This window comes from Chiloscyllium plagiosum, unplaced genomic scaffold (genome assembly GCF_037043375.1).
Source record: "Chiloscyllium plagiosum isolate Xiang-an unplaced genomic scaffold, Cpla_swu_hap1 HiC_scaffold_22, whole genome shotgun sequence".
NCBI lineage: Eukaryota > Metazoa > Chordata > Chondrichthyes > Orectolobiformes > Hemiscylliidae > Chiloscyllium > Chiloscyllium plagiosum.
Genome location: NW_028270160.1, coordinates 30,427,994 through 30,455,837, shown reverse-complemented (window position 1 = coordinate 30,455,837; position 27,844 = coordinate 30,427,994). Strand labels below are relative to the sequence as shown.

Sequence of the window (27,844 nt, the reverse complement as noted above, 5' to 3'; positions counted from 1 at the left end):
CGAAGACAATCCATTGTATTCCGGTTTAACTGAATCCAATTTTAATTTCATCAAAGTACATTAAAGAGAAGTTCAAAAAGAAATGAATTGTGAACATATTTACTCACCATTGTTCTTTGAATTTCCTTGGAAGCTCTTGTTTCCCAAGACACATTCACTTGTGCATGTCCCCTTCCATGATCTGAGGCCTTGGACGGGTGCAGTATCGGAGAAAGTGAGGACTGCAGATGCCAGAGATCAGAGTCGAGTGTGTGGTGCTGGAAAAGCAGGTCAGGTAGCATCCGAGGAGCAGGAAAATAGACTTTTCAGGCATAAGCCCTTCATCAGGAAAGCCCTTCATCATGAGTGTAGTACCAGTTACCACTTCCATGGTGACTCTGTAGAGTATAGAAGAACTGCAAGCTGATTGGTTACCAGCTCTTAGCGGATTGAATTTCTGCCCTGGCGTCCTTGATCGAAGGGAAAGGCCTACTGCAACCTTGTTAAATACTTGATTGACACAAAATATGTTGACTTGAAGAAGTTAAAGCCATCTCATTTCCACAAGATTCTGCTATATTTCATGTGTCTAGACAATGCTCAGAAGATTGGGTTTGGATTCTGAGCAAAAACTGAAATCATTACAGTAGTTCTGCAAAGCTAAGAGTTACATGAATAGCAGTGGCTGGATTTTGTCACGATGAAAGCCTTTTGACAGTCTGCAGCATTCAGGATTGTATCTTGTCAGCCAGAGCTGCCATTCAAATTAAAGGTAGGTGCCCACCGCCATGAATGGCTAATCAATTAGATGGCCATGTGCTTCTGTGCCACTGTGGGGACTGGACCTTAAATAAAAAGACGCAAAGCATGATGGTGTCATCACTATCGTGTATGTGGGGTCTGCAGACATGGAAGTGAGGCAAAAGTGAGGATTGCAGATGCTGGAAACCAGAGTTTAGATCAGAGTGCGGTGCTGGAAAAGCACAGCAGATCAGGCAGCATCCAAGGAGCAGGAAAATCAACATTTCGGGCAAAAGCCCTTCACCAGGAATAGAGGCAGGAAACCTCCAGGGTGGAGAGATAAAATCAAAGACATGGAAGTGAGTCAGGCAGGTCTCAGTGATAGGTTGTGCACATGGAATGTTGTCAAGAAATGTTGCACTGGAAAAGCACAGCTAGTCAAATAATATCTGAGGAGCAGGAGTGTCGACATTTTGAACATAAGCTCTTCAGAAGACTGTCCTGCTTCTCGGATGCTGCCTGCCTGGTCCAGCGCCACACTTTTTGACTCTGATGTCCAACATCTGCAGTCCTCACTTTCTCCATGGGAATATTGATGAGGACTGGCAGTATTATTGCCTGTTGCAATGTTGATTTCCACTGGACAGTCCCTCTAAGTGTATTTAAGAATGCACAGGGAGGGGAGGACTCCTCCTAAATCTTTTGGGAGGCTGCCAGGATTTACCTAGTGGTCTCCACATGTAGCAGAGGCCTACAGTTCCCTCTGCTGGTGAAATGCCAGAGGTTGGGGTGGGAGAAGACACCATTAATTGATCACACATTTCTGATGAAAATTGACAACCTGAAATGTTAACAGAGTTTCTCTCGCCACAGGCGTTGCCAGACTTGGTAAGTATTTTCAGTTCTTTTTTTTCGTGTCTAACAGACATTGCAGAATGAGGGTATCTTTCAGAGTCTCACTTGGGATCAGAGCCAAATTCTGGAATGAGTGACTTAATCCCAGGTAATGTATTAAAAATCCAATTTAATGACTAATTATTAATGATAATGAAATAACAATTAGAAATAATAATAGAAAAAAGAAATAAGGAGGAAGGATAACTTTATTTAAAGGAAAGAAAACACATGTATCAAAAGGAAGGAAAAAAGACAACATTACTGTGGAACAAAATGGTAAAATAATTCTCAGTTCATACATCACCAAGTTTCTGAATAACCTTACGAGGACATAGATTCTCCGGTCAGTCACTCTATTGACTCTCTTCCTCTGTAATCTACAAAACTTCTCTGGATGCAGCATGTTCATACTTCCCAAAGTAAAAGTCTTTATCAATTTCTTTTCTTAAACTTTGTGCAGGCTTAGCAGAACTCAAGCTGTTTAAATGTCCTCACTGGTATTTCATAGAATCAAAGAATCATAGAATCCCTACAGTGTGGACACAGGCCATTTGGCCCAACCCTCCAAAGTGTAACCCACCCAGACTCAATCCCCCACCCTATTACTCCACATTTCCCTTGATTAATGCACCTAACCTACACATCCCTGAACACTATGAGCAATTTTAGCATGGCCAATTCACATGACCTGCACATCTTTAGACTGTGGGAGGAAACCAGAGCACCCAGAGGAAACTCATGCAGACACAGGGAGCATCTGTGTTTCTTAGGTTAGAATTTTCATCCATCAAACATCATCTTCACATAGTTGACCACACAATGTATAAGGGTATTCATTGTTCTGGATAGTACTAGTAATGGGGGTCAATCTGGTGACAATAGTTTCTCTTTCTAGATAATAACTTTATTTCCTGCAGTAGTAATAAAATAATTCACTTGAAAATTGCAACTGTGAATATAACGCACAAGGAAAGTATTTGAGAAAAATTCTGAATCTACAGTCAATAATATTACTACTGATTACATATTTTTTAAACTAAGCAAGGCGCAATCACATAAGCTATGCTTGATGATGGACATTGAAATCCTGCCGCCCATGATGCTTCTTCCAAATGATGTTCCATATGGATGAACATTGGTACATCAGCTGAGGAGGGTGGCCATGTTCTTGAAAAGCCTCTGGGGAATAGGGCCTTCTGTGGATAATCCATCTCTTCATAGAACTTTACCTTACTGTTGGTACTTCGGTTATTGATCATTTTACAAAGGCACTGCAAGCGCATCCTTTTCCCGATGATAGGTGACAAAATTCTCTTCCCTCTCTGAGCAGATACACCCCAAACAAAAATCTCAAAAATCCAGATCCAGGAATGCCACCAATTTTCCAATAGCAGCAGTAGATCTGAAGTACCTCATCTGCAGGTTGGATCCTGTTCCTATAAATAGCACTGATTGGGTTTTGCTCATGTAGCTGAAAGCATGTTTGTCTGGGAGTAATTAGCAGAGGCATTCAGTGGGTCCTCACATGAGAGTTTCAGCAAAGTGCATCAATCAGAAATCTCATGTTATCTGCTTATATATTGCATTGTGTACTGTATCTCCGTACCTAGCATGGGAAACTGCATGGGATGCTCAGGCACTGGCACTACAGAGCTCATTTTTGTATCTTTAGAATTTTTACAGTAACCTGAGACCTAACTGAAAATCCCTGCGCTGATGAGAAGCCCACCACAGTGAAATAGCATGGAACATAGGAACAGGAGTAGGCCATTAACACCTTCAAACCTGTTCCATCATTCAATGAGATCATGGCTGATCAGTGGCCGAACCCCATATCCCTTAATACTTTTCTTTAACAAAAAATTATCTTTCTTATATATAAAATTAACTACTGATCCAGGATCCACTTTTGTGGAAGAGAGTACCAAATATCCTCGACCTTTTGTGTGTAGAAGTACCTCCTAACATCTCTCCTGAATGGTCTGGCCCTAGTTCTCAGACAATGCTCCCTAGTTCTAGAATCCTCAACCAGTGGAAATAGCTTATCTTTGCCTACTCTGTCTTTTCCTGCTAATATTTTGAAGACTTTGATCAGATCACCCTTTAATTCTAAATCGTAGACATCAGAGGTCTAATGTGTAGAATGTCTCCTCATAACTTAACCCCTGAAGTCTCAGTATCGTTCTTGTAAACCTATGGTGTACTCCCCCAAGGTCAATGTATCCTTCCTAAGGTGTGGTGTCCAGATCTATGCACAATACTCCAAGTGGTGTCTAACTTGAGTTTTGTATAGCTGCAGCATAACTTCTGCATCCTATACTCCAGCCTTCTACATATAAAAGCCAGAATGCCATTAGTTTTCTTGATTATTTTCTGCACCTGCTCATGGCATTTTAGATATCCATGCCCTGAACCCCCAAATGTCTTTGGACAGCCACTTTATTTAACTTCATACCATGTAGAAAGTACCGGGATCTATTCTTTCTCGGTCTAAAGTGGACCCCTCACACTTGTTTACATTGAACTCCATCTGCCACAGCTTTGCCCATTCACTTAGACTATGAGTAACTGTTTGTAATGTTATTCTATCGTCTACAGTGTCCACACTGCCACCTTACTTTGTGTCATTAGCAAGTACTAAATATTGTGAATAATTGAGTCCCTAATACAGATTTTTGTGGGACACTAAAATAAAATGAAGAACTGCAGATGCTGGAGATATGAATCAAAACGAGAAACTGCTGGCAAAAATCAGAAGGTCTGGCAGCAACATCTGTTGAAGAGTCACTGCACTCAAAATGTTAACTCTGCTTTCTGCCCACAGATGCTACTAGGCCAATGCAATCGGACCTGCTGATCTCACCAGCAATTTTTGTTTTCCTTGTGGGATACCACTTGTCACATGCTTCCAATTTGAGTACCTACCAAATATCCCTACTTTCTGTTGTCTGCTACTCAACTAATTTCTCAGCCACTTGCCCTCAATTCCATGGGCTTCTACTTTAGCTAACGGTTTCTTATATGGGGCTTTATGAAATGACTTCTGGAAGTCTATATAAATAATAGCCGTAGTCAATTCCCTACTTATTATTTTAGTCATCTCTTCAGAAAATTCAATGAGGCTTGTCAAGCACGACCTACCTGATATGAATTCATGCTGGCTTTTCCTAATTAACAGAAACTTTTCAAGGTGTTCAGTTACCCCACTGTTGATTATAGACTTCAATGATTTCACAGATTATTAGGCCAGGTATGTTAGGCCACAACTCATTGTGAAAGAGAGGTTAAAATGGACCTTCTTTCTGTCCATTTTATAAAACTGAGCCAGACACTTATTTTACTGAATAATAATTCATAAATGATCTGGCATCTTTGGATTTCTAGATGAAAATCAATCAGAATTTGTTCTCTCAGTCTTAGCGAATGAAACCTGTGACAACTGTAGATGTATGGATGAGAATAAAAAATGATACCGTGCTCCCCATAGTCACAGGCTATCTCAGTTTATGCTGTTAAAGTTCGAATAAGATACTAAGATATCAGCTGGACAAGTGAGACAGAAGAGTGTGACTGCTGCAAATCAAAGGATACCCTTGCGCGATCAGAATAAGGTAAAGGTAGGGCAGAAATAGCCTTTTTGGTGTTACTAACTTTACATTTTTCATCATTGTTACTAGATTCAGCAGCATGTGGAATGAACTTTTGGAGTGTAAGTGGAAACTTTAACAGCCCAAATTATCCAAGACACTATCCGGATAATATAGTATGCATTTGGCGCATACAGGTGGCTGATCAGCACAGAATAGTATTGAATTTCATAGACTTTCAGTAAGTGACAGTGTTTCCATTCTTTTGTTACTATGGTGAATGATATCACACATATCTATTGACCAACAATGATTCATGTTGGAGTCATCTAAGAGGCATTTTGAAATTTGATGTCAACTACACAGAAAAGACGATTCACTGTTTTGCCAACTATACAGGGCCATCAGAATGACCTGTGTTCCATACATTTCTCAGGACAGAGAGAGATTTGCCTGAATGATGCACTAATCAGTTCTACTCTGGTTTGCTGTATCCCTAAATTATAGGAGGACCATAGAATCTTACAGCACATAATTAACACACTAGGTGCATGATGTCTGTCACGGATTCTTGAATGACTTGATTAATTAGTCTCAATTTCCTTTTGTCCCCCATAGTCATGCAAATTCTTGCCTTAAATGGTCTCGTGAATCTCCTTTTCAGTCTTTCAGAGACCTTGGTATCTTTCTGGATATGTGGCATCCAGAACTGAACACTAACTGAAGCTTAAGGGGTAAATTGCCAGTAAAGACCTCTCAACATGTCAGTCATTACAGATAAATAATCAGTATTGAGGTTTTAAACTGTACAAGAAAGGCAAGATGCTGATTCCTGCTCAGCTATATGATATCTTGCTTGGGGAAAAGAATGACTATCAGTTATTAGCAAATATTATTTAACCATGTAAAATGACAACTAAAATATAATAATATGCCTGAGTCAAACTGTGTACCTTTCGTTTTCACTCCATTCATTTGTAATATACATTTTCAAGGAGAACGGTAGTGGTTGATTTGTAGGTCATTTTTTTAACATCTTTTTAACAGCCTGAAGAGTGGTGGAAATTCCTTTGTGCCTGATTTTTAATTCAGAATTTTACAATGAATGTAAATATTTTATCATGGGACCAATGATGCCAAGGATGTTGCTGCAAATTTAGAAGTAGAAAGAATTTGGCCACGCTTGAATGATAGAAATTATAGCTAGAAATATATTTTTTAAATTGCATTAAATATCAGAGAAAGTATTACAGCAATATTTGCTCAGATGGTTAGAGGCCTGGTGGTAATGACACCGGATGAGTAATCCAGATCTCCAGGCTAATGTGCTTTACACATGGGTTCAAATCCCATCATGGTGACATGGGAATTGAATAAAATCCTGGAATTGGAAGGTCACCTAATTGCTACAAAAACACATCAGGTTCACTCATGACCCCTAGTAGTGGAAATGTGCCATTATTACATGGTCTACATGTGGCTCAAGACTCCCACCAATGTGATTGACTCACTGAGGGATGAGCAACCAATTCTGGCCTAACTAGTCATGTTCCATCCCATGGAAAAATAAATAAAAGTTAAACAAATTAGGTAAGTATCCATGTTAAGATAAATTATATTTGATCTGTGTAAAGGTTGGGCTGTGTTTATTTTATGCTTCTTTATCGTTTGAATACATGGGGTCTCCTAACTGTGGCTGTATGTCTGTGTGTTTATGTTGCTGCTTGCTTTAATGAAAAAAATAATTCTATCTTTGATCATTCATTCCCCAGGTTAGAGGTTTCACCAGATTGTGCCCATGACTATGTTGCAATATACGATGGACCTTCAATAAATTCTCCTAAGATTGCAACAATATGTACGGGATCAAACCACTCATTTACATCATCATCCAATACTATGACCATTTATTTTAGCTCTGATTACCAGAAAACAAGTTTTGGCTTTCTTGCAAATTACTACTCCCGGGCACTGTTCGAAAGTAAACCTGGTAAATTTCTATTTTGTTGAATATGATTTAAACAGGATAGTTTGGTTTAACTTAGAATTTATTCACAACATGTGGGTATCACTGACAATACCATTATTTGTTACCCATCTCTAGCTGACCTTGAGAAAGCGGTGGTGAAGTGAAATTCATATGCTCTATGTATATCTGAAGTGCTATTTAAGAGTTAGCCCCAGGATTTTGATTCAGTAACAGTGAAGGAAGAGCTATATGGTTCCAGAGCAGATGGTGTGTGGCTTGGAAGGGAGCTAATAGGTGATGGTGATCCAATGCATCTACTTAGCTTGTCCTTTTAAATGGCAGAGGTCACAGGTTTGTAAGATTCTGTCAAAGGAACATTGGTGAGTTGGTGGAATGCATGCTGTAAATTGTACAAACTGCTGCCCTGATTTCAGTTATAGGGAGAGTGAATATTGGAGGTGATGGATGAGGTGCCAATTCTGGATGGTGTCAAACTATTTGAGTGGTGTTGAGCTCACACTCATTCAGGCAAGTGGGGAGTATTCCAATGCATTCCTGTTTTGTAGTGAATGCTGAACAGGCTTTGAGGAATCACTGAATGAGTTACACTGGCTGTGCTTTTCCAGCACCACACTCTTCGGCAATGGTGCTCCATTTATTATGTTTCACCTTAACTGAATCAATCATCAAAAAGCAAGATGTTTGGCAGCCATTACCATTTACAACACCTTCAAATTTCTTGTTTCCCAAAACGTGTACAGATTATGAAAGCACACTAATACAAGAGTGAGGTGCTCCAAATACTGGACATTGAAAATTAAAATTGAAAATACTAGAAATACACATCAGCATGGGACAGTCATGGTCAGAGGAGGCTGTGGAGAGATTTAAAGATATAAAGAGTTGATTATGTGGACAGGAAGGAACAATTTCCTTTATTAGATTTGTTATTTGCAAAAGAGTATAGATTCAAAGCAACTGGAGAAAGGTTTAGAGGGAAGTTGAGAAAAAATTATTTTTACTTTTGGGGGTTGTGGAGGATCTGGAATTCATTACCTGAAAAGCTGATGGTGGCAGAAACCCTTACTCCATTTAAAAATATTTGTGTGTGTACTCGAATTGTAAACTACGGGTCTGTGGATCAAGGAATGGAAAGTGGGATTAATTGGATTTTTTTTTGTAAACTAAATTGCCTTTGTCCACATTGTAAATCTTCTAATATTTCTAAAAATAAAACATTTTATTTTTGCTATTTATTTTGCTAATTGCACCTCGCAGAGATCAGTAAATTTGGCAACTGGTTCTCAGGTGACTGTATCAGAACAATGGGTGAATCTAGGAAAATACATAATTTTTCTGTAAGAATTAGAAATGCATAAGAGATTGAAAGAAGTTTTCATTTTTGACTTTTTGCTCTTCTATTGTCTCATTTATAATTGTTTATTTTCTAATTTTCTATCATTACCATAATTCCAGTTGGCACAATGTCTGATGGTTTCACTTGAATATTCCAAAATGAATCTCTCCTTTACATACACAGATGAATTGTCAGAGTTCATATCAACTTTGCTGATTAATACATTCTAGAAAAACTACAATTCCCTTGGAATCTATCAATAGATTTTATCATCTATGGTTGACTAATCATAGCTGTAGTAACACAGCAGCACTTCAGCACCTGACTTTGTGGAGAAGAAAGGAGCAGACAAAAAGTCTTGTTAGGGTTTTCAAATAACGTTGGCTGCATTTATCAAATTTAGCAGCTTTATAGACCAGAGAAGTGTAATGCTATTAGGATGCTCTAAATATAAAGCTTACATTTTTAAAATCAATCCTATATTTTATCACTATTTATGTTTGATCAATTAATAGTGTATTTGAATATTTACTTACAATTTTTTTTTCAATAGGTGACAGTGGATCATTTTCAGGTAAAGAAACTACATTTCTCATTTCTGTTTAAATGTACACTAGCAGGAAATAATGAAAAAGTGAAAATAAGATAATTTTACTGCATCAAGATAAATATTTTTGTTTTCCTTCAAACTTCCCTTTCCCAACATTCTCCTTATGAGATTTTAATTCTGTAATAGCCCCTTTAACCAAATGATCGTTTGTTGTGTGTGAGCCCAGTTCTGAATATTCATCAGTTGCTCAACACCAAAGCACTTGTAATTAGCATTTCTAGACGTTATACAAATGCTGCTGATCCACATACTGGAGTGGTAAATAGGTCAGATATGCAAATAAGTAAACAGATGCCAGTAATGAAAATTAGGCAAAGTCATAGTGTATGGGTGATCATTTAAAAATCATAATCCATTTTCCACTATTAATAATCCTCTCTGAATCAGTATAGAATTCATTTTCACACATTTGAGGAGGAAATGTAACATAGAGATTCAGGGCAGAATCTTAATATGGGGACTTCTGCTTGATGCCCCAGTTTTATCATCTTGGATGCCCGACAATAATGTCTTGGGTCACCCTTCCAGGAAGAGGCTGCACTCAGCCCCCATCCCTAGAGCATGGCATTCAACAACTTGCAGTCTCTCAGAAACAGGAGAAAGTGAGGACTGCAGATGCTGGAGATCAGAGCTAAGGCAGCATCCAAGGAGCAGGAGAATCGACGTTTCAGACATAAGCCCTTCTTTAGGAATGAGGAAGGTGTGCCAAGCAGAAACATCATGCCACCTCCCTGATCCACCTGCAGGATGATTCTGCACTTTCAAGCTTCTCTTCGGGGTGCATCAGCATCTATCATTGCAATGCTGCCATACGGCCACTTTGTGCATGGGGCACTCACCCAGCTCATAGATTGGAGGAGACTGCACCTCAGCACTGCTTTGTTGGTACTCATTCACTTGGCATCTACATGAATGCTCACAGCATCCTGCCTTGCCTCTCATCACAGTTACAGAGCCATGTAGCTTGTCTCCTTGGTAAGCAGTCCTCAGTCAAGGGGGCGGATGTCTTGTCATTTGGCACATTGCTACATCAATCTCACACCTGATTGACAGGCCAGCAGCTTATGTAGCAAACAGACTATTTGTGCAGCAAGCAAGCAGCGTGTCTCAGTTTAAGGGGAGAGGTTCCCATTGAAGTCCATGGAAACACCTTCCACAGAGTGTGCAAAACAGAAATTGCTGGAAAAGCTGAGCAGGTTTGGCAGCATCTGTGGAGTTAACATTTTGCATCCTGTGATCCTTCCTCAGAATCCATAGAGGGTGTCCTGACACGGTAAGTCAAGGGCAGCTTCCGATACCAATACAGGGGCTTGGCCACAGTCAGGTATTCAGTTGGGGTGCTTAGTCAGGGGGCCTGTGTGTCTGCCATCCAGGGACTGGGTCACAGTCAGCCCCATGATTCCAGAGCTACCAGTCCAGAGGTTAATGTTAACCACAGGGAGATGTACAGAAATAGATGCACTTCTCATCCCTGATGGGGTTGTCCAGGTAGATTGATCAAGGGGATTGGCTATAATTATTGTATCTTGTCCAGCCAAGGGGCAAGAATTGGGGGCTATCTCATAATCCCTTTATGCCCTCCTGACTTCCCTCTTAAGAATGCCCCTACACGCCTTATTTTCATTCTTGACCAAAGCCTCAAGGTATTTATTCATCCATTGTTCCCACTTCTTCCCTGCCTTACCCTTCACTCTAACGGGAACGTAATGCCTCTGAACTCTCGTTATCTCACTTTTGAAAGCCTTCCAACCTGCCAGTCCTTTTACCTGCGGACAATTTTCTCCAATCAAGGAACTTAGTAGATCAGGTTAAGGCTAATCTAAAGGGATTCTACAAGTACATTAAAATCAAAAGAGCAACTAGGGAGAGATTAGGGTCATTTAAAGATCAATGATGTCATCTATGTTTGGAAGAGATGCTAAATAAGTATTTTGCATCAATTTTAATGTAGAGAAAGAAATAGAGGCTAGAACACTTACTGAAATAAATATTGGTGTTTTAAAAACAGTTCATATTACAGCAGGGGAGGTGTGGAGGTTCTTAAAACATAAAGGTGGATAAATCTCTGGGATCTGATCAAGTGTATCCCAGGATATTGTGGGGAATTAGGGAAGGAATTGCGGGCCCCTCACAAAAATAACTATCATACCACCATAATTTGCCTCATTCCAGTTAAGAACTTTAACTTTTAGACAAGGCCTATCCTTTTCCATACCTATTTAAAAGTAAATAGAATTATGATTACTGGTCCCAAAGTGCTCCCCCATTAGCCCTTCAGTCACTTGCCCTGCCTTATTTGCAAAGAGAAGGTCAAGTTTTGCTCTTTCTTTAGTAGATACATCTACATATTGATATATGAATGTATTTAGCAAATTCCTCACCATCCAAGCCCTTAACACTATGCTTGGAAAATTAAAATCCCCTATTCTTACATATACCTGAGCTCTCTCTACATATTTGCTTCTCAATTTCCCACTGACTAGTACAATCCCACTAATATGATCGTCCCCTTTTATTTCTGAATTCCATATTGCTTCTCTGGACGATCCCTCAGAAATATCTTCTCTAAGTATAGCGTAGTTTTCCTTAATCAAAAACATAATTTCCTCCTCCTGTCTTGCCTCCCTTTCTTTCTTTCCTGTAACAACTAAACCACAGAACTTTGAGCTGTCAGTCCTGTCCCTCCCTCAGCTATGTTTCCATAATAGCTATGATGTCCCAATCATACATTCCCATACATACACTGAGTTCCTCAGCCTTACTGTAAGACACCTTGCATTGGAATAAACACAATTTAATTCTTCATATTCTCTAGTGTGCCCTTGCCTGATTTTTTTTCTAATTAACATGTTCGTTTCAGGTTGAGAACCATTCTAATTTGGGATCTCTTCTCAGAAACCCTTGTTAAAGTAGAAAGGACTGGAGTGGTGATCTGTGTGAGATTGCCACCCTCTGCAAAATCTGGCCCAATGTCCTACAGAAAATATTTATTTTCTGTGCATCAATTAGCTTCACTTCGTTTGTCATGTTACAACAATTCCTTGCACAAGTGTCCCCTTTTAAAGCACTGTCCCTTTCACATTTTCAATCCAGAGTCAAGTAGATTAAAATAGATGTGATAACTTATAGTACATCTTGATGCTCTTTGTGCTTGACTTACATAAGTAAGTCTGACCAATTATTCCATCATAAAAATTAATAAAGAATTCAGCACTTCTGAGAAAGAGGCGAAAACAAACTAAGATGTTCTCATCTAACCTCCATCCAATGGAAGTGCTGGGACTGCCGTGTGAATGGTAGAAAAGGAAAAACTTTGCTGCAACCTCCCCAGCAATAACTGGGAGGATCCCACTGTCAAATCTCAAATAAGATCTTCAGTAGTTGGATGAGGTACATTACTCATCAAGTTGTACAGAACTAATGGGACAAATTCTCAGGAAGATTCGAAATATTAAAAGACAAGTATGCTGCCTTTTTTATGCTACTTATTATTCATGTCATTGTGATTGTCAGGTGTACGATGTGGAGGAAGATTAGATGATGACGATGGATCTTTTGCCAGCCCCAATTACCCACAACACTATCCAAATAATGCACAGTGTATCTGGTATATATCTGTGGATGACGATGATAGAGTAAGATTGACTTTTGGTGAAATTCTGTAAGTGACATTTGCACATTGTAATTGTGTATAAATTTTCACAATAGATTCATTTAAGGGGTGTTCCTTGTACCAGATGAATTATTCTAAACTGATATCTATCCGACAGAAAAGATGTTATTGAAAATCGAACATCAGCGTTTGATTTATCATAGGTTCACAGAATAATTAAAATGAGAAACAATTAAGTGTCAAGATATTGTCCAGGTCTTGCTGCATTTGAACATGGACTGCTTCAGTATCTGAGGAATAGCAAATGGTTCTGAACATTACGCAGTCATTGGAAAACATGACCGCTTCTGATGTTATGTTGGAAGGAAGATAATTGATGAAGTGGTGGAAGATGGCTGGGCCTAGGATAATAACCTGAGGAACTCCTGCAGAGATGTCCTGGGGTGAGATGATTGACCTCCAATGACCCCAACCATCTTCCTATATGTCGGATATGACTCCAACCAGTGGAGAGTTTGCCCTCTGATACCCATTGATTTCAGTTTTACTGGAGTAAGATCGCTATCATAAGTGGCTAAAGTGGCTATGAGGGAGAATCATGAAAATATGTCATTCTTGCACAAATTTAGTAAGATGTTTGGCAATGGGAAAACTGGATTTGCACAGTTAGATTAGATAGATCTTTTCCTGAGCTTCTTGATGGTGGAATGTGGTGTGTCTTTATTTGATGGTGTTTGTTATACAGATCACAGCATGTCGCAATGAATCAGGGGGCATGGCTTGGACGCTGGTCATATGTTACAGATTGAAGTCATGAGCCCGGTGTTAAGTGGATAGTAAGAGTAACCCAGCAGTCAGCCTCTGGTTTGATGTGGTGCCATGAATAAACTGGCTCTGTATCATAAGAACATAAGAACTAGGAGCAGGAGGAGGCCATCTGTCCCTTACAGCCTGCTCCGCCATTCAATAAGATCATGGCTGATCTTTTCATAGACTCAGCTCCACTTACCAGCCAACTCACTATAACTCTTAATTCCTTTACTGTTCAAAATTCTATCTAATTTTGCCTTAAAAAGGCATTCAATGAGCGTTTCACTGGGCGGGGAATTCCACAGATTCATAACCCTTTGGATGAAGAATTTCTTCCCTAGCTCAGTCCTAAATCTGCTCCCCTTATTTTGAAGCTATGCCCCTCGTTCTAGTCTCACCTGCCAGTGGAAACAACCTCCCTGCTTTTATCTTATCTATTCCTTTCATAATTTTATATGTTTATAAGACTCCCCCCCACATTCTTCTAAATTCCAATAAGTATAGTCCCAATCTACCCTGTCTCTCCTCATAAGCCAACCCCCTCAATTCCAGAATCAATCCAGTGAATCTCCTCTGCACTCTGTCCCGTGCCAGTACATCCTTTCTCAAGTAAGTAGACCAACACTGTACACAGTACTCCATGTGCAGCCTCACAAATACCCTATACAACCTCCATTTTTATAAACTCCATTCTTCTAGCGTTATGGACCAGACCACACCCCCTCAAAACAGTTTGAGAAAACAGCCCGGACCCAAACTTTGCACGTTGTTTTAAGCAGATGTAAAGTGGATACTCCAGGAGAAATGCAGTTGGTTAACCCCTTAGTTTTAAACAAAACAGAATTTATTTAAAAGATTACCAAATGAAACAGAAACAAAAGAGAACAAAATATAAAATAATTAACCTATCCGAAAGCACAACAGATTATTCCAATTTAATAATGCTGTTCCAAATACTTGCAACAATCCCCAGAAATACCCCTTTGCAAAAAAAGGTAGAATCAAACACAGGGTCTTACAGGAGAGATGTCAGAGAAAGGGAGGATCAGCGTGGACCTGCTTCTTTGGGTCCAGCAGCTTCAAGCTTTGCTTGCTAAAGCTAAACCAAACCAGAGAAAAGCTCAGTTGGGACAACTAACCACTTCCCTTTTATTGTACAAGTTTTTTTTCATTTGGAAGTTTTTTGCTTGAGGCAATATCTGTTAGCTATAATCAAACTGGCCCTAAAACCCTTCAAACACAGACTTTTCGGAATCGCTGCTTTTACGATCTCTCTGAAGAAAAGCCAAGTTCAGCATAACCTTGTTAAAGGAGAAACATCATCACACTAGAAATGAAGGACAATATCCTATTTGCCTTCTTAATTACCTGCTGCACCAGCAAACCAACGTTTTGTGATTCATGCACAAGGACATCCAGGTCTCTCTGCACAGCATAGAACATAGAACATTACAGCACAGTATAGGCCTTTTGGCCCTCGATGTTTCTCTGACCTGTGAAACCAATCTGAAGCCTATCTAACCTACGCTATTCCATTTTTGTCCATATGTCTATCCAATGACCATTTAAAAGCCCTTAAAGTTGGTGAGTCTACTACTGTCACAGGCAGCATGTTCCACACCTCTACTACTCTCTCAGTAAAGAAACTACCTCTGACATTGTCCTATATCTATCACACCTCAATTTAAAGCTATATCTCCTCATGCTCGCCATCACCATCTGAGGAAAAAGGCTCTCACTATCCACCCTACCTAACACTCTGATTATCTTATATGTCTCAATAAAGTCACCTCTCAATTTTCTTCTCTCTAACGAAAATAGCCTCAAGTCCCTCAACCTTTCCTATAAGACCTTCCCTCCATATCAGGCAACATCCTAGTAAATCTCCTCTGACCCCTTTCCAAAGCTTCCACGTTCTTCCTATAATGTGGTGACCAGAACGGTACGCAATACTCCAAGTGTGGCTGCACCAGAGTTTTGTACAGCTGCAACATGACCTCATGGCTCCGAAACTCAATCCCTCTACCAATAAAAGCCAAAACACTGTTTGCCTTCTTAACAACCCTACCAACCTTGGTGTCAACTTTCAGGGATTTATGTATATTGACACCAAGATCTCTCTGCTCATTTACACTACCAAGAATCTTACCATTAGCCCAATAATTTTACTCTTTATTCCTGTTGCTCCTACTAAAGTGAATCACCTCACACTTTTCCTCATTAAACTCCATTTGCCACCTTTCAGCCCAACTCTGCAGCTTATCTATGTCCCTCTGAAACTTGCAACCTCCTTCAGCACCATCCACAACTTTACCGACTTTAGTGTCATCCACAAATTTACGAACCCATCCTTCTATGCTCTCATCCAGGTCATTCATAAAAATGACAAACAGCAGTGGCTCCAAAACAGATCCTTGTGGTATACCATTAGTAATTGAGCTCCAGGATGAACATTTCTGATCAACCACCAATTTCTGATAGCCAATTTCTAATCCAAACCTCAATCCTATGCCTCTGTAATTTGTGCAATAGCTTATCATGGGGAACCCTGTCAAATGCCTTACTGAAATCCATATACACCACATCAACTGCTTTATCCTCATCCACCTGTTTGGTCACCTTCTCAATGAACTCAATAAGATTTGTGAGGCATGACCTACCCTTCAGAAAACCATGTTGGCTATCCCTAATCAACTTTTTCCTTTCTAAATGATTATAAATCCTAGTCTTGTAACCTTTATCCCCTCAAGATTGATTACTAAACTTAACGATTTTGAACTAAGCCCCACTCTCTGCAACTGGATCCTCAGTTTCCTGACCCACAGGCCACAATGAGTGAAGGTTGGGAACAATATTTCACCTCACTAATACTCAACACTGGAGCCCCACAGGGTGTGAACTCAGCCCCCTACTGTACTCACTGTATACCCATGACTGTGTCGCCAAATACCAGACAAATGCCATTTACAAGTTTGCTGATGACATCACCATAGTCCATCGAATCTTAGATGGCGACGAAACAGACTACAGATGGAAGTTGGAAGACCTGGAAAAATGGTGCACTGAGAACTACTTAACTCTCAATGCCAGTAAAATCAAGGAACTAATTATTGACTTTTGGAAGGATGTTACTCATGCCCCCCTACATATTAACAGCACAGAGGTAGAAAGAGTGGAGAGTGTCAAGCTCCTGGAAGTAGTCATCCACAATAAGCTTTCTTGGAATCTTCATGTGGATGCACTGGTTACAAAGGCCCAACAATGTCTCTTCTTCCTCAAACAGCTGAGGAAGTTTGGAATGACCGCGAATACCCTTGCCAACATTTATAGGTGTGCCACCAAGAGCATTCTGTCTGGATGTATCACTACCTGGTATGGCAACTGTACCATTCAAGACTGGAGACGGTTACAGAGAATGGTGAACTCAGCCCGGACAATCACAAAGGCCAACCTCCCATCTTAGAATCCATCTACCAGGCCCACTGTCAAGGAAAGGCCGCCAGCATTCTTAAAGATCCATCCCATCTTGGCAATGTTCTTCTACAACATCTACCATCAGGGAGAAGGTAAGAAGCCTGAACACACGCACCAGCTGATTTCATAACAGTCTCTACCCTACTGTGTTGTTAGAATTCTGAATAGACTCACATACTCTTAACATTTGCCTGTACCTGTGTTTTTGTTTTTGCCACTGTTTACCTATTATTTGCTTATCTATGCTACTTAACTATGTGATCTGCCTGTATTGCTCACAAGACAAAGCTCAATTACTAATGGTATACCACTGTGCCTCGGTATATGTGAAAATAAATTCAATTCAATTCAATTTAATTCAACCTTTTCCAACACTTTACCCACAACCAAAGTAAGGCACGCTGGCCTATAATTACCAGGGTTGTCTCTCCTCCACTTCTTGAACAAGGGAACAATATTTGCTATCCTCCAGTCTTATGGCACTATTCCTGTAGACAATTATGACATAAAGATCAAAGCCACTGGCTCTGCAATTTCCTCCCTGGCTTCCCACAGAATCCATGATAAATCCTATCAGCCCAGGGAACTTATCTATTTTTACACTTTCCAGAATTGCTAACACCTCCTCCTTGTGAACCTCAATCCTATCTAGTCCAGTAGCCTGTATCTCAGTATTCTCCTTGACAACATTGTCTTTTTCTAGTGTGAATACTGACAAAAAATATTCATTTAGCACTTCCCCTATCTCCTCAGACTCTGTGTACAACTTCCCACTACTGTCCTTTATTGGTCCTAATCTTACTCTTGTCATTCTTTTATTCCTGATATATCTAATTGCAACATGCTGCGATTTTCCACCATTTAAACCATAGTCCATTTTGCTGTTATTCTAATCAAAATGGATGAGCTCACATTTACCAACATTGTACTCCATCTGCCAGCTCCTTGCCCACTCACTTGACCTATCCATATCCCTCTGCAGAATTTCAGTGCCCTCTGCACATTTTGCTCTACCATTCATTTTAGTGTCATCTGTGAATTTTGAAACACTACACTTAGTCCCCAACTCCAAATCATCTGTGTAAATTGTAAACAATTGTGGTCCCAATATTGATCCCTTAGGCACACCACTAACCAATGATTGCCAACCAGAAACAAACCCATTTATCCTCACTCTTCTTTCTGTTAGTTAACCAATCTTCTATCCACATTAATATATTATTTGTAACACTATGCTCCTTTATCAAATACAGCATCCTTTGTGTGGCACCTTGTTGAATGCCTTCTGGAAATCCATATACACCACATTTACTGGGTCCCTGTTGTCCACCGGGCTTGGAATGTCCTCAAAGGATTCCAGTAAATTAGTTAAACGTGACCTGGCTTTCATGAACCCATGCTGTGTCTGCCCAATGGGACACTCTATTTCTTTCTTGATGATAGATTCAAGCATTATCCCCACTACAGAAGTTCAGCTAATGAGCCTATAGTTACCCACCTTTTGATGACCTCCTTTTTTAAATAATGGTGTTGCAATTGCTGGATTCTACACCAGAATCCAGCAAATTTTGGTAAAATGCCACGAGCACATTTGTCATTTCTCCTGCCATCTCTTTTAGTACCCTGGAATGCATTCCATCAGGGCAAGGAGACTTGTCTACCTTTAGCCCCATTAGCTTGCCCAACATTTCCTCTTTAGTGATAATGATCACTTCTAGGTCCTCATCTACCTTTGTCTCCTTGTCATCAATTATTGGCATGTTATTTGTATCTCACACTATGAAGACTGTCACAAAATACCTATTCAGCACATCAGCTATTGCAGTATGTCTGCTGCAAAGTCAGAGGGCTTCATTGTACAGTTGATATACAGTTAGGCAATGGAAATGTGGGTAGTTATGTACCTCTCAACATCTTCTTAAAGTGTCTGAAATTGATATGTGTACGAAAATCAACATGCGCCACTAATATGGCGCAGCCAAATACAAGAACTGTCTGAAGTTCTCCTCTCCTGGCATAAAGAACTTCAATCATCTCCCTTATGTCATGGTGAATAGTGACATGGGAAATGTCATCGATGTCCTTTGTTCTAAGCTAGCGATTCAGATAAAGGTCAGCTTCATAACATTACATTGGCATCACACTTTGCACTCTAGCAAGCTATCTTTTGGAACATATAAGGAATTTTTTGCATTTTTAAGGCAGCTGTAAGGTGAATTGAACCTGGGCTGGCAGAAGAGACCTTCAGTCTATCAACCAGACCTTGAGCTCTGTCTGTGGAGTTGTGGACACCATTGACCTCCCAGTAAACAGAAAATTCCACAGAGAAGTCTCTAACTTTCGACACTAAACATCACCAGAAGAAAAAGGGATGTCTTCGCCATATATCAGCTGGGAATGAATAGTCTACCCAGGATTCTAGCCAACCAGAATACCAGCTACAAACTGTAACTGGATATATGGGGTTACATTTGTTTACCTCTATCTTTAATCTATAATTGTGTGCACGGATTATACGTGAATGTGTTGCATTTCATATTTGTTTAGTATTTTTACATAGGTCTGTTTCTAAATAATAAACCACTTTCTTTCTTTGTTAAAAACACAAGAAAACATGCCTGGCTAATTTGTTTCCAGAAGCACATTAACAGTTAAGAACATATATTGATTTGGAACGTCCATTTTTTCAACATTAAATACACCAGTTATAGCAAAGAACGAAAGAAAATCAGGAATGCTATTTGAATCCTCCTCACATGATTGTAACAATATTTGGCTGTGTATATTTATGGAAGGGACTTGGCTAGAGTGGCAAGGTTGAAAATTGCAAAGTTGGCATCAAATCAGTATTTCATACTGATGTCACAACATATGTGTTTTGTGTATTTCTGGTGAACTGAAACTGCACACTCTGCAGAGGCAAAATTTTAGCCGTGCAGTCTTGCAATACAGAAAAAAGCATTCCGTCTCATGCCTGTTAAATCTTCTAGAAGTTACTATAGAATCTACTGCAACTGTCATTTCAGGCAGCAAACTTCAAATCATAACAATTAATTTTGTGATATTTTTTGTCATATCACCACATGTTCTTTTGCTAATTATCTTAAATGTTTTTCCTTTGATTTCTATACCTTCTGGAGAGAGTTTCTCATTATTTAGTCTATTAAAATCCTTGATGATTCAGAGCATCTCTATCAAACGTTGCCCTCAACTACTCAGCTTGGGCAAGGATTAGATCAATTTCTCTTATTTCTCCCTCAAAAAAAATTAAGTAGCATTCATGTTCAAGCAAATTACATGTGTTTTGTGAAAAGATTAAAGCTGGATTATTGCTAATTCTTGTTCCATGCTTCCTTGCTTTTTGAATTGATATCACTATAAGAAGAACTACACCAACTTCAAAATGGGTGGCACGGTGGCTCAGTGGTTAGCACTACTGCCTCACAGCACCAAGGTCCCAGGTTCAATTCCAGCCTTGGACAACTGTCTGTGGGGAGTTTGCACATTCTCTCCGTGTCTGTGTGGGTTTCCTCCCAAGGTCCAAAGATGTGCAGGCCAGGTGAATTGGCTGTGCTAAATTGCCCACGGTGTTAGGTGCATTAGTCAGAAGGAAACAGGTCTGGGTGGGTTATTCTTTGGAGGGTCGGTGTGGATTTGTTGGGCTGAAGGGCCTGTTTCCACACTGTAGGGAATCTAATCTAATCTCTTTCTCTCTCCACAGATGCTGCCAGACCTGCTGACTTTCTCCATTATTCACTGTGTTTGTTTCAGATTTCCAGCATTCACAATATTTTGCTTTTATTTTTGTATTATGGTGCATGGTTTATGAAGTCAATTACTAATCAAAATTACATTCTCTCTGCAGCTTGGAAATTTCAGTCCATTGTTCAAATGATTATGTCAAAATATATGATGGACCTTCAACAAACTCTCCTGTGATTGCCACAATATGTGTTGGATCAAACTATGTATATACATCATCTTCAAACTCTATGACTGTTTATTTTCGATCTGATTCCCGTAATACTGGTCCTGGCTTTATTGCACATTACTATGAGATATCTCCGAAGCAAAGTAAGTGTTAAAATACCTCTTTTGATCAGTGCTTTTTCAGTTTGAATGGTAGAAAAATGATTTAACATGTATGCTTACTTTCAAAGAGTCACTAAGAATCTTTAAGGTCATTTTGCTTCACATCAAGATGCTTTTATTGTATAGAATCACAGTATAGAAATAGATGAAAAACTAGTCTATGTATGTGCCTTTACTACACGTGCATTTGATCCCTTTCTATATGCCTTATTGGAGATTTTCAGGGTGTATTTCTTTTTCTCTTACAGCCTTATAGTTTGAGTTTCCTTTCTAAGTACTTCTGTGCATCATTCTGTATAGTAATGGAAGGGATCAGCCCTCATTGTCAAATCTCAAGTAAGAGATATTGAAGCTTTAACAAGAAAAAAAGGAGACGTGGCTCAGGTACAGGCAGCTGGGATCAAGGGAATCCTTGGAGGTATACAGGGAATACAGGACAGCCTTGGCTGAGAAGCTTAGGGTGCATCCAAAGAGGTACTTTAAGTATATTAAAGGAAAAAGAATAACTGGAGAGAGAACAGGGTAAGGGAACATCTCTGGGACACCCGCACCAATCAACCACACCGCCCTGTGGCCCAACATTTCAACTCCCCCTCCCACTCTGCCGAGGGCATGGAGGTCCTGGGCCTCCTTCACCGCCGCTCCCTCACCACCAAACGCCTGGAGGAAGAACGCCTCATCTTCTGCCTTGGAACACTTCAACCCCAGGGCATCAATGTGGACTTCAACAGTTTCCTCATTTCCCCTTCCCCCACCTCACCCTAGTTCTAAACTTCCAGCTCAGCACTGTCCCCATGACTTGTCCGGACTTGTCCTACCTGCCTATCTCCTTTTCCACCTATCCACTCCACCCTCTCCTCCCTGACCTATCACCTTCATCCCCTCCCCCACTCACCCATTGTACTCTATGCTACTTTCTCCCCACACCCACTCTCCTCTAGCTTATCTCTCCACGCTCCAGGCTCACTGCCTTTATTCCTGATGAAGGGCTTTTGCCCGAAACGTCGATTTTGAAGCTCCTTGGATGCTGCCTGAACTGCTGTGCTCTTCCAGCACCACTAATCCAGAAGGAGAGAGAACAGGGCCCATCAAGAACCAAAGTGGACATATATGTGTAGAACTGCATGAAATGGACAAGGATCTCAATGAATATTTCTCCATGTTTACCATGGAGAAAGACAAGATGACTTGCGAACCTGGGGAAGTTAGTGGTGATATCTTGGGACTGGTCAGCATCACAGTAGAGGAGCTGTTGGATGTTTTAGAATGCATGAAAGTAGATAACTCTTCTGGTCTTGACCAGAAATATCGAAGAACACTGCAAGAGGCTAGAGAAGAGATTGCGAGGCCCCTGGCTGATATTTTTGCATCATTGTTAGTCACAGGTGAGGTCCTGGAAAACTGGAGGGTAGCGAATGTTGTGCCATAAAAGCCTGGGAGCTGTAGACCAGTAAGCTTAACATCAGTGGTAGGTAAGTTACTTGAGAAGATTCTTGAGGGATAAGATGATACATGGATTTGGAAAGGCAGGGGTAGTCAACATGGCTTTGTGAGTGGGAGATCATGCCTCACGAAATTTTTAGAATTCCTTGATGAAGTGACCAGGAAAGTTGATGAGGACAGGGCAGTAGACACTGTCTGTATGGATTTCAGTAAGGCCTTTGATCAGGTTCTACAGGGTAGGCTGCTCTGGAAGGTTAGATTGCATGGAATCCAGGTGAAAGTGAGGACTGCAGATGCTGGAGATCAGAGTCGAGAGTGTGGTGCTGGAAAAGCACAGCAGGTCAGGCAGCATCTGGGGAGCAGGAGAATCACTTGGAATTCCTTCACTTGGAATCCAGGGCAAGCTGGAAAATTAGATACAAAATCGGCTTGATGGTAGGAAGCAGAGGGTAATGGTGAAAGGATGCTTGTCAGACTGGAGGCCTATGACGTGGAGTGCCTCAGGGGTCAATGCTGGACCAATTACTGTTTGTTATCTATGTCAATGATTTGGATGAGGATGTATAAGGCATGATTAGTAAGTTTGCTGATGACACTAAAGTAGATGTTATTGTGGACAGTGAGTAAGATAATCAGAAATTGCACCAGGACCTTGATCAGCTGGGGAAGTGGGCCAAGAAATGGCAAATTTAATATAGATAAGTGTGAGTGCATTTTGGAAAGTCAAATCAAGGTCGGAGTTTCATGGTGAATGGTAGGGCTTTGAGGAGTGTAGTGGAACAGAGGGATCTTGGAGTTCAGGTTCATGGTTCCCTGAAAGTGGAGTCACAGGTAGACAGGGCAGTGAAGGTGGCTTTCGGCACACTGGCCTTCATCAGTCAGGGCATTGAGTTGGTGAGGCCGCACTTGGAGTATTGTGTTTAGTTTTGGTCACCTTGTTATAGGAAGGATGTTATTAAACTGGAAAGAGTGCAGAAGAAGTTTAAAAGGATGTTGCCTGGACTCAAGGGTCTGAGTTATAGGGAGAGGTTGGACAAGCTAGGACTTTTTTCTCGAGAGTGTAGGAAACTGAGGGGGTACCTTATAGAGGTGTATTAGATCATGAGAAGCATGGAGACGATGAATACACTCAGCCTTTTTCCCAGGGTTGCGGAATCGAAGACTAGAAGGCATCAGTTTAAGGTTACAGGGGAAAGAATAAAAGGGAACCTGAGGGGAAACTTTTTTTACACCAAGACTGATACACAAATGGAATGAGCTGCCAGCAGAAGTGGTTGAGGTGGGTACATTAACAATATTTAAAAGGCATTTAGACAAATACATGGACAGGAAAAGATTAGAAAGATATGGATCAAATGCAGGGAAATAGAGTTAGTGTGAATGGACATTTTGGTCGGCGTGGACCAGTTAGGGCCAAAGGGCCTGTCTCAATGTTGTAGGACTCTATCACTCTATGGCTATAGCAGCTAGTTAGATGAGGTGCATTACTCAGCAAAAGGGATCAATTAGCTGGATGGCTGCTTTGTGATGCAGACTGATACCAAAAGCATGGGTTCAATTCCTACACTGACTGAGATTCCCATGAAATACTTTCCTTCTCAACGTCTTGTCTTATGTGAGGCATGGTGATGTCCAGATTAAACCATCACCAGTTGTGTGTGTGTGTCTCTCTCTCTAAGGAGAGAGCAACTCTATGGTCCAGTCAGACAATGGCAACTTTACCTTTACTCATGAAGTTATACCAGAGCTAAAGGGACAAGTCATTAGGAAGAGTGGAGACAGAAACATTGGAGGACAAGTATTTAATACTGCTAATTTCCTCATTTCCTTATTGTTACTAGTTACACAATGTGGAGGGAAACTTGATGATGATAATGGATATTTTGCCAGTCCAAATTATCCATCGCACTATCCAAATAATGCAAAATGTACCTGGTATATATCTGTGGATGATGACAATAGAGTAAGGTTGAATTTTGCCATAATTCAGTAAGTAACCATTTCCACTTATTAATTGTAATTTGCATAATGCCAGAGATATCGATAGCCAAATAACTGTTCCCAATGGATTTATTTAAGAAGAATCAATACTCCAGATGAATTGTTCTAAAATGATATCCATCCCACTGAAGCAATATTATGTCAGTGAAAAATATCATCGTGGGAATCTTATAAATGATAAACAAAAACAGAAGTTGTTAGAAAAGCTCAACAGGTTTGGCAGCATCTGTGAAAAAAAATCAGAGTTAATGTTTTGGGTCTGGTGAGCCTTCCTCAGGACTGATGGTGGGTAGGAAAATGTCAGTTTATATGCAGAAGATAGGGCGGGGAGAGGGGTAAGGAGTAAATGATGGGTAGCGACAGAGCCCAACCTTTATTCCTTACCCCTTTCCCCCGCTCTATCTTCTGTGTATATAAACTAACATTTTTCTAGCTACCATCACTCCTGAGAAAGAGTCACTGGACCTAATACGTTAACTCTGATTTCTCTCCATAGATGCTGCCAAACTCACTGAGTTTTTCCAGCAACTTTTGTTTTTGTTTATGATTTACAGAATCCACAGTTCTTTTGGTTTTTATAAATTATAAACCCTGTTTTATGTATTTAAAACAAAACAGGTTACAGAGTGGGCTGATGGCACAGAGTTAGTTTTAAAAAGAATCAAGTGTCCTGAACAGACTCCTAAGAATGGCTTAATATTTGTATAACTTTACCAGCTGACTTGCAGAGTGAACAGATCAAAGTTAGGCTGTCTAGGTGTAGCCCAATAAAGAAAGGATACTTAAACATGTGTGGATTGCCATCTCCTGAAGTACTTAAAAACATACAGACATCATCTAATTATTCGGATGGGTGATAAGCAAACTCAAAAAGTTAAATTTCCCCATGTTTTGCCCATGTCTTTTTCGGGGAGTTTCATGGAGGCTTTTTCTCTGGGGATCACCATGACTTTTCTCTTGCGATTTTCTGCTCTTTATCTCAACATTAATGCTTCTGGGCTCTATAATGCTGTTTGTCTTGAATTGTATGTACATTATTATTGAATCTACTCCCACTATTCTTTCAAGCAGCACTTTTCAGATCATTACGATTTGTCTTAAGAAATAATTTTTCTTTGGCTCTTCCCAAGTAATTCTGCCAATTATTTTAAACTGTATTTCAGCTGGTTATTGACCCTTCAGTGTACACTTGCATTAGTTAAACCATCAAAACCCCTCATAATGCTAAGCATTCATTTTAAGTCCTGCCTAAAACCACTCTGCTTTGAAGAAATCAAATCAGCTTCTCTCCTTTCTACCACAAATAATCAAATAACTCGTGTAGCCATTATATGAAGAGAAATTCGATCTGAATTGTTTGAAAGATTGTACCTGGATGGGTGTATATGGTTCTAAACTCCTTTTTTTTTTAATGGATATCCAATATAAGGTGCATGATTCATAAAGTTGATTTTTAATGAAAGAAAAGAAAAGAGATGTAAAATATATTCTGTCTCTGCAGGCTGGAAGTTTCCCCTCATTGTTCAAATGATTATATTACAATATATGATGGGCCTTCAACAAATTCTCCTGCACTTGCCACAATATGTACTGGATCAGACAAGATGTTTACATCATCATCCAACACCATGACTGTTTATTTTCAATCTGATTCCAGTAATACTGGTCCTGGCTTTACTGTAGATTATTACGAGGTGTCTTCAATACAATGTAAGTGTTAAATTGCCTCTCTTAATCAGTGTGGTTTAAATTAGAACAGTAGGAAAATGTCTTAATATATGTATGGTTTTCTTCAGAGGCCAAGGTCTCCATTCTTAAAACTTCATGTTATTATGCTATTTATACACAATTGCAAAAAACATGTAGCACAGGAACAGCCCATAACTAATCTGTAGAGATGTTTATACTCCACACAGGATTCCCACTTTCTCTGTATATATTTCCATTCCCCTTTCTCCTATGGAGTCATCTGCTTTTCTTTGGAAAGTATCCAAACTCTGTGACTTCATGATTTCTTGTGGAAATGTGTTCTACTTTCTGAGTAAAGAAAGTTCTCCTTATTTCCCAATTGGATTTATTAGGGGCTGGTTTGTACTTTAAGCCTGGATTTTTGAATCACCTCAAACTTATGCTTCCAAAACCATTGACAATTTTCAGGACCCATGTCAGGTTATTCTGGATTTCATTTCTGGAAGAAAAAAATCCCTAATCTTTTCAATATTTCCCAAAAGCTGAGATAACTCTGTTTTGACATCATTATTGTTAATCAGTTTTGCACTTTCTCTAGTGTTAACTTTTATCGGAGGACAAACAGACCCATGCATTTTACTTTAATACTGTCCTCACCATTGTCCTATACAAGATTAGTATAACTCCATTATATCTGTCTAGACATAAGTCCTAGTGCTATGTTAGCATTTTTAATTTTGTTGGTATGAGATGCTCTTTTTACTAATTTTATTTGCATTTGCACTTTTGCTTTTGCTTTTCCAGTCCATTCAGTATTTTTTTCATTATCCAAACTTTATATGATGTTTGAATAATTGTTAGAGAGTATAAAGCTTGGGTATTCCAGAAAAAAAAAGTTGTTTAAACTTTCATCTTGGACTCATCAGGACAGGCACAAGAACACCGAATTTCAAAAGGAACAACAATTTGTTCTGAATAAGAAAAAATGAAAACAACAAGTGCCAATTGGTTATCAAGTATATTTTGATTGGTTGAAGAGTTGTCATTGGTGAATGTGCCAGGGAGCAATTATACCCCAGGCTTATGTTAAAAGTAAGAAAAATGCAAATCAACTCTGTACTGGGCCTGGGAATGGTTGATAGGTACAGAGTGGAGGGAGCTTTAATCTATATTTTACCACGTTATACCTGTCCTGGAAGTATTTGATAGGGATCGTGTAGAACAAGCTTAAAGTTTTGTTTGAAAGAGTAGAGAGTGTGTTACTTTCAGTTTAAAATAGTAGAATAAGGTGTACTTTCAGTGTAAAAGAGTAGCAGGGGCTTACTCAGTTCTAACCCTGTGCTGTAACTGAGCTGAGAGTGTTTGATGGGGTCAGTGTACAGAGAGCTTTAATTTCTGTTTAAATGTGAAGAGGAACTTTTACTCAGTATCCAACGCTGTGCTATCCCTGTCCGTGGAGTCATTCATGGGATAGTGTGGACCAAGTTTTATTTTGTATCTAACCCTTTGCAGTCCTTCTTCTGAGTATGTTTGATGAGTATAAAAAAAAGTATCAGGAGTCTTGATCAACAGATGAAGCCAG

At 39.8% G+C, this 27,844-nt stretch overlaps 1 protein-coding gene across 1 annotated transcript in view; it reads left to right on the top strand.

Annotated features, from left to right (window-relative positions):
• The window catches only part of LOC122561394 (cubilin-like), a 129,728-nt gene that overhangs the window by 7,000 nt on the left and 94,884 nt on the right, over positions 1–27,844 (top strand). The window contains exons 2-8 of the mRNA XM_087999264.1: positions 5,295–5,445; positions 6,977–7,194; positions 9,084–9,104; positions 12,654–12,801; positions 20,903–21,111; positions 24,414–24,561; positions 26,075–26,283. Of these exons, the coding sequence (XP_087855390.1) occupies positions 5,295–5,445; positions 6,977–7,194; positions 9,084–9,104; positions 12,654–12,801; positions 20,903–21,111; positions 24,414–24,561; positions 26,075–26,283 (1,104 nt within the window). The remainder of the gene's footprint in view (positions 1–5,294; positions 5,446–6,976; positions 7,195–9,083; positions 9,105–12,653; positions 12,802–20,902; positions 21,112–24,413; positions 24,562–26,074; positions 26,284–27,844) is intronic.